Raw genomic sequence first — 7,323 nt, forward strand, 5'->3', positions numbered from 1 at the left:
CCCTGGGGCAAACTGTTGAACCCTCTTCCTGCCACTGTAAGGTTTTGCTTCCTGGTGTTATCAAACTAGGCGGCCCCTTGGCACCAGGCAGAGCAGGGCCCCTCAGCTTCCCTACAGGGATGCAAGGGGTCCCCCGAAATTGTGGGGGCATCTCCGAGCAGCAGGTGCCAGGCAGGGAGCAGGGGTTGCATTCGGGCAGTCAAGCCACGGCCACGTCCCTGGCAGTGCCTGTGTCTGCAGCCTCACACGCTGGCTGGCCAGGCATAGTCGGAATCCAATGATCCTGGGCACCACGCGGAGGAAGCACACCCACTGAAGGTCACACGTGTCCTGCGGCCAGCGCCAATCGGGTTGGGCATCTCCAGCACGCAGCCAGCACCTCTGGGGGTGGGGTGCGCCCCCATTCTCCAGTGTTCGTGGGTTTGAACCTGTGGCTTTCAGCAGGCTCACCCCGGAAGCTAGCCTCCTGGGGACGAGGACCTCAGGGTCTAAGGTCTCCCAGGTCTCCCAGCTGGCGCAGGTGGCTTCTCACCCTTCCTCCCCAGGAAACTGTGACCACCCCCTGGAGCTGTGACCCTGTGTCCCCGCAAGCCCCAGGCCCCTTGGTGCCAGCCCCTGGCCCAGCAGCCCGTTAGAGCTGCCCCCTCAGGCGTGGCTCTGGGACTCGCAGATGCCACACGTGTGGCCAAAATCCCAGGCTGAAGAAACGGTTGGAAAAACAAACACCCATACTAAGGTTACTTGGTTTTCTGCCAACACTTTTAAGCTCCATGTGTGGACATTGCAGTCAGACAGTGTTCCCTCCTCCCGATGGGCAGGGTGGGATGCAGCACCCTCCGTGCACCGGACACCCACAGGGATGCTCCAGGATGGAGGCCGGAAGGAAGACGAACGCAGGGCCAGGCTCAGATCGCATCCTGACACCGGGGGAGACAGTGGCAACATCGCGGCTGGCACTGGACAGACTGGGAGCATGGCGTGGGAGACGCCGTGGCGGGCACACGTGCAGTGGGCTGGTCCTGAATCCCCAGGTCTCACACCATGGTCATGACCTTCAGCGCTGCGGGCTGGAACCTACGGATCTTCTTTTTCAGCGCGCGGGACGCCCGGACGCGGCACAGATGGGGCACAGGAGGTAGGGATGGCCTGGCGTCCCCGGGCCTCCGCATCCCTTGTCCGGGCCGCGTGCTGTCCAGGCCGGTGCCCCTGCGTGCACTGCCCTCGGTGGTATCGCTGCCGCTGGACTCGGCGTCCCCGAAGCAGCTGGCGGAGTGGGCGCTGGCATCGTCTTCGCTGCTGTCGGCGACTGTGGAGCTGGGAAGTGTGGCGCACTGGGCCGGGTGCTCCGGCGGCTGGGACACACCCTGCGCTCTTCCAGGCGCCAGCCTCAGCTGGACGCCCGCTGCTCTCCGGCCCGAGATCTCTGCCGTGGACCTCCACCTGCGCGGCTTCTTTCGCGACTCCAAGGGGTACAGCCCCTGGGCTGGCGCTGGGTAACTGTCTCGCGGGGCTACCACCATGGGCACGAGGAAGGACACAGGGTAGAGGGTGGACTCAGAGCAGGACCTGCCCCGTGCCTCCGCAGCCAGGGCGGGCGTCCTCCTGAGCCCTGTCTCCAGAAGCCCCCTGGAGGGGTCCCATGCCGGGGCTGGCTGGCAGGCCCCGGGGACACGGCAAAGTCTCTCTGGGGGCAATGGCAGCTTCCTGGAGCTAGGCCCCTTGTCGCAGGCCCTCCTCCTGCTCTTCACAGCCTTGGGCTTGGGGTGGCTGGTGGTCAGGGCCTGCAGGGAGCCTCTGCCTTCCACCCCCAGCTTGGGGATTAAGTGCCCGGAGGCCACAGGCCGGGGTTCTTGGAGCTGCCTGGCCGGGGATGGGCCTTGGTGGCTATCCAGAGCCCGGGGAGGCTGCGGGGTGTGGGAGCAGGGAAGGGGGCCTCCAGTCATCTCCCCTGGCACACAGCCATACTTGGGTCCAGGGTCATTCTTTGGGAGATGGCAGGGGTGTTGGGCGTCCCCATGAGGCCCAAGTCCCTGCTGCCCGGGGCCGTCCCTGTGGGGGGTCCCTGCCATGCTGCTTGGCCTGTGCTCCTGGCCCAGCTTCTGAGGGGGTGGGCATGCGTCCAGCCTGGGTGGCTCCTGGCTGTGGGCACTGGCCCCGGGGGATGCCCTCTGGCCATGTAGATGGAGCAGCCTGTGGATGTAGGCACCCGCTGGGCCCACCTCGGGGGCCTGCCCAGTTTTGGGGGTGCAGGGAACAGGCTGGGCAGGGGGCATGGGGTGGGCCAGGGGTAGGGTCTCCTTGGTCAGGGCGAACAGGGGACTCTGCAGGGCCACAGCATGCAGGGGACTGGGGTAGGGGTAGACCTCTCGGCCGCCCCTGGACACCAGGTCCCGCTGGTACTTGGGGTCCAGCACCTGGCACAGGAGTTCTGCACCGTGGCAGCGGCCCTTGTTGGAGTCCTGCAGGACACGGTCCAGATCACCTAGGGACCAGAAGGACAGGCAGGCGTCAGGAGGGGAGGGGCCGAGCATGCCACCCGGGCAGAGCCGGGGTCCCAGAGGGACTGTGGAAATTGTTGACCCACATTCCGAGTCACTGTAAGAACAGATGCCAGTGGTTGGGAGTGCCTGGACTTTCCCTGAGCACATCACCTCTCATCTCCTGGGAGTTTCTTACCCGTGGACACTGGTCGAGGACGGAACGTGCCCCGGGGCAGCCGGACAGCATCCTCTATGCTGCCTGGCAGCCCGCTAACCTCTGTGGGCTGGGGTCTCCACACTGGTACGGTGGTCTCATCTGCTGACCGGGGCCGCCAGTCCCCCACGGCTGGCCTGTCCTTGGAGATCTGGATAGCAGGCAACAGACTGCCCAGGGAAGGGGGCATATGGTCGCTGCACACGGAGGCACAGGAGGTGGACAGGGAGCAAGATCCACCGTCGCTTAGTTCATAGAAACCTGGAGAAAGCAGGACAGGGTGGGTGAGCGCCTCGCTGCATGGGAGAGGGGCAGGGAGGGCCATGCTGGACAGAGCACAGGGCAGGTGGGTGCACAGCTGGGCAGGTCGGTGCACAGCTGGACAGCAGAGGAATACCAGACTGCCAGTGCAGGACCTTGGAGAACAGTGTGCCTGTGAGCAGCTGACACTCATCAGTCACTTTTCAAATTCTGCCCTGGCCACCTGCTGACGAGGGACGTGGAGCGTACCTGAGCTGGGCCTGCTGTCACTGTCCACAGCCTCGCTGGACGACCTGCACATGTCTAGCTGCAGTTCGCTGATCTGCTGGCCCAGCTGCTCCAGGTGTGTCTTCAGGCCCGTGTCCTGCCTCCGCAGCCGGGACTGGGGGAAGGAACAAGAAGCAGAGCTGAGCCGCACGCAAGGGGCCATGCCCCACACAACGGCGCCCACAGGACACGCATCCCTAGCAAGTGGTTCTACCTCTCGCAGAGCCGGCGCTGCCCTCCAGGGACATGCAGCACAGCCCGTGTCCCTCCCTTCCCATACAGACATCTGCAGACAGCAGCGATTCCCAGCCTGACACCTCTACAGGTGACCAAAGGAAGGCAGCCGCGGGTGACGCGAGGAGCAAGCCAATGCAGAGCCACATCTCGCCCAAGGGTGCCACCTCCCCCTTTCCTCTGTTCTCTGAGCACCGCAGAGTACGTCTCTCTCTGCTTGTGCTCAGCCATGGGCCCTGCCTTCATGGGAGCCTCCCACGGAAGGCCCTTTCTGCCTTCTGGGCAGGAGTGAATGTTCCTGGGAGACAGGCGTGGAGTGGTGGGCTGAGCTGCTGCCTGCGAAGCCAGCATCCTCCACTGGATCACCTGCTTGAATCCCGGCTGCTCCTCTTGCAGTCCAGCTCTGTGCTAATGCACTCGGGAAGATAGGAGGATGGTCCCAGGACTGGGGCCCTGCACCCTCCTGGGAGACCCAGATGGAGTGCCAGCTCAGGATAGTGTGGCCATCTGGGAGGGACCAGCAGATGGAAGATCTCTCTCCAGCTTTGTCCAGGACAAAAGCATCTGAGATCCCCTGGGAGCCCACAACCTCACTCTGCCCTCAGCGTTGCCGTCTGTGAAATGGGCCACCACACTTCCTGTCCTTCCACAGCTTCACCTGCTTTCCAGACCTGTAGCCTCAACCCTTTGCATGCAGAGAGCTGGCTCAGCAGTGCAGGCTGCGGTCTGCCCACACTCTCTCAGGAAAGCATGACTCCTATTGTAATCCTGTTTTCCAAGTCCCTGAGTAAGCTTTTAACCCCCAGTCGCATCAGACCTTGCAGGAGGATGTCATGACAGACAAGTGGCCGTCATGCTGGGTGGGAGGCGGGGTGGTCACGCAGGCGAGGTCCTGAGACTCAACTGTTGCCGGTAAACCCGACTCCACTGGCTTTGCACTGCCAGAGCTGCTGTGAAACACAGAGTCCCCTTGCCTGCCACAGGCACTCGCACACAGCGATGCCCACACAGCGGGGCTGCCCAGGCCATGGCCTCTGTCCCATCTCCATCCCTGGAGGAAACACACTCAGCCAACCGAGGGACCAGGTGCATCTGTACTGCAAGCCACGTGTACCTTATTCATGAGTGTCACGGCCATGTTCAGAGCCCGGGTCCGACCTGGGGTTCGCTATCTCTTGTTGGGGAGGAGCCCTGCACCCTGGCCCGCCTCCCCACTGTCTGAGGAAGCCGGGGCATGGGCCACGGGGGTCCCAGGAGCTCATGTGCTGCCCTCACTCCCTGGTCTGTACCCCTCACGCCATTCATGAACCTTTCCTCACGCTTGGGTGGACTCTATCCTGAGGCTACCCCGGAACACCCAGGAGTAGCGGGGGCAGAACGGGGTGTGGGGCCACCTATAGTCCTTCTCGGTGTGCCCAGGGTGGGGCCGCCCGTCGCGGGCTCACTGGGGTCCCTGCAGGCCCCGGGCTGCAGCTGACCAGAGGCCTGGGAACCTGCATTTAAGCTGCCTCTCAGGGACCACGTGGGGCATGACTGGGTGCTCCTGTCTTAGGGGCTGAGTCTGAGGCCACAGGGCACACACTGGCCCTCCCCCACCAGGTACGCCCCTGCAGGGCCCACGTAGGTCTGCGCACCTACAACGTTCCGCCCCTCCCCCAGGAGCCCTGCAGCAGACAAGAGAAGTGCCTTGTGGGGGGGCTTGGCCCACGGCAGGAGATGTCACCCCAGTTTCAGAGAGGAACAAGCAGTGTGGGGGCACGCCTGGCCTTAGTGTGTGCCTGAGCAAGGCTCAGCCCCTGGCTCTGCTGCAGCCGACCCCAGGGTGCCCTGCTCCAGCTCCAAGAATGCATGCCAGCTCCGCTTGCAGAACAAGTCCCAGCCGGCCCAGGCAACTGCCCGGGAATTCTTCGGGGTGAGGTTTCAGGGCCGTCCCCAGGTCTGCTCCCTCCTGCTTCCCACCAGGGCCACCTCCCTCTCTTGCTGCCCTCCGGCATGTCTGCAGGTCCCTGGCTGGTCCTGAAAATTCCACCAGCTGCTGTGCGGGGTTCATGGGGCTGCCTGGGCCCAGGGCACAGCAGCCAAGTGGCTCACCACGGGGCTCTGGCAGCTCGGCCCACTGGCCCCTCTTGGCGAGTCTCCTGCAGCCACGCAAGGGTGCCGCGTGGTTGGCTGAGCGTGCACTGGAGTTTAGATCCCTAGAAACAAACGCGGCTCCGTCTCCGGGGGGAATTCCCGGGCGACACCTGCCTCTTGACTGGCCCGCTGGGGACGGGGTGGGGCACTTGGCACCCCCACCGCCTCCCAGCCCAGTCCTCACCCAGCGGTGACATCACCGCTCATTGTTCCGGAGAGGACAACGTGAGGCTCTGGGTGCCGGCTGATGTTCAATCACTCCTCTCTTTTGATCACAACTCCCAAGAACAAAGATTCAAAAGTCTGCATGTTCCTTCTGGTTCCCACATTAAAACACACACAAAAAGTTAAACAAAAACTGTTTGATCTCTGCCCGAAAGGCGACCCGTAATTGAAGGCTGCACACTCAGGCGTCCCAGGCCGAGTTAGTCGGAACCCAGGCCCTGCCCCGGACAGAGCAAGTCATGCGTGTCACGCACCTGGAGTCTGCCCATGCCTGGCTGGGGCCACACACAAGCTAAGGGCCTGTGGGCTGCTCCCCATCACACACGCAACCCTCACTCGCAGACACATTCCTCCCCCATGCGCTGTTCCGAGCACGGCTGATCCACCTACAGGTGCAGGGCTGCTGCTGGCTCCTTCCCTGCTGCCCACAGCCCAGAGCCCTCCCAAGCCCAGCGCTTGGCAGAGACCCTGTCCATAGTTGCTCAGGAATGGCCACCACCTGGAGCGAGCCAGGTAACCCCATCAGCCCTCCCCCTCCCCCTGCGTCCTAGCTTCTCTCACATAGCTTCTCTCATGGCATCTCCTGGGACCTGGCAGATTAAAAGGTCGCCCCTTATCCTCACCGCCCGAGGCCCCGCGCGCGGGGAAACCGGGTCCTGCCCAAGAAGCCCCCACGCCAGTGCCGGGGGACCTCTGGAACACTCAGCCCTGGGCGCTCGGCCCCACTGAACGCCGCCTTACTGACGGTAACTTGGGGTGCTCCAGCCCCGCAGCCCCGCAGCCTGGCAGGGGAATCCAGAGGCCACGCGTGGCTCCCCACGCGGAAAGGCGCCCTCAACCCCACGCAGCCAGGCACAGGAGGGCGTCTGCGACCCCCCGCTCAGCGGAGCGCCCCACACAGCAGTAACCCCACTGCCTCTTGTTCAGCCCCAAACCGCGCCCCACTTGCACGCCAACGGCCGCCCCTGCCCGCGCCCGCACCGCCTCGCAGGAGCAGCAGCCTCCAGCCCCGCGTCCCCCCGCGCGCTCACCAGCTGCTCCTGCAGCGCGGCCAGCGCCGCCTCCAGCCGCAGCTCGGGGCCGCGGGGGCCGCCGGGGGCCGCGGGCTGCATGGCCAGGGCGTCCCGCACCCGCGCCTGCTGCGTGGCGCGCAGCCCCTGCAGCTCGTGCAGCCCCGCGAGCGCCGCGCGCAGCCGCGCGCCCACCCGGCGGCGATCCCAGCCCGCGGGCCCCGGGGGGCAGCCCGGCGCCCACATCGCTCGCCCAGCGGCGCCGCGGAGCCTCGGAGCAGCTGCCCCGCGGACCGAGCCCGCGCGCCCTCCTGCGCCTGCTCGGCCGGTGCTGGGCTCCGCTGGTCGCCGCGGCGGGGTGGGACCTACGGGGCCGCGGAGGGCGGTGACTGCGCACGCCTCGAGGTCCGCGGCCGCCCAGACCCGCCCCGTGGCCCGGCGGGGCGTCCTCCCTGGGTCGGGCCTGGCTGGGACCCAGGGACCCGCGCTGACCGGGGTC

General features: G+C 65.4%; 1 protein-coding gene across 1 annotated transcript; it reads right to left on the bottom strand.

Moving 5' to 3' along the window:
- Positions 1–1,034: 1,034 nt before the first annotated feature.
- Positions 1,035–7,070, bottom strand: DACT2 (dishevelled binding antagonist of beta catenin 2). Its single transcript, XM_040965688.1, has 5 exons — positions 6,846–7,070; positions 3,205–3,337; positions 2,677–2,955; positions 2,220–2,482; positions 1,035–1,904 (listed from the first exon to the last, which is right to left on the bottom strand). The coding sequence occupies exons 1-5, from the start codon at positions 7,068–7,070 to the stop codon at positions 1,035–1,037; spliced, it is 1,770 nt and encodes a 589-aa protein (XP_040821622.1).
- Positions 7,071–7,323: the final 253 nt, after the last annotated feature.

This window comes from Ochotona curzoniae, unplaced genomic scaffold (genome assembly GCF_017591425.1).
Source record: "Ochotona curzoniae isolate NIBS_2020 unplaced genomic scaffold, NIBS_Ocur_1.0 scaffold_3890, whole genome shotgun sequence".
NCBI lineage: Eukaryota > Metazoa > Chordata > Mammalia > Lagomorpha > Ochotonidae > Ochotona > Ochotona curzoniae.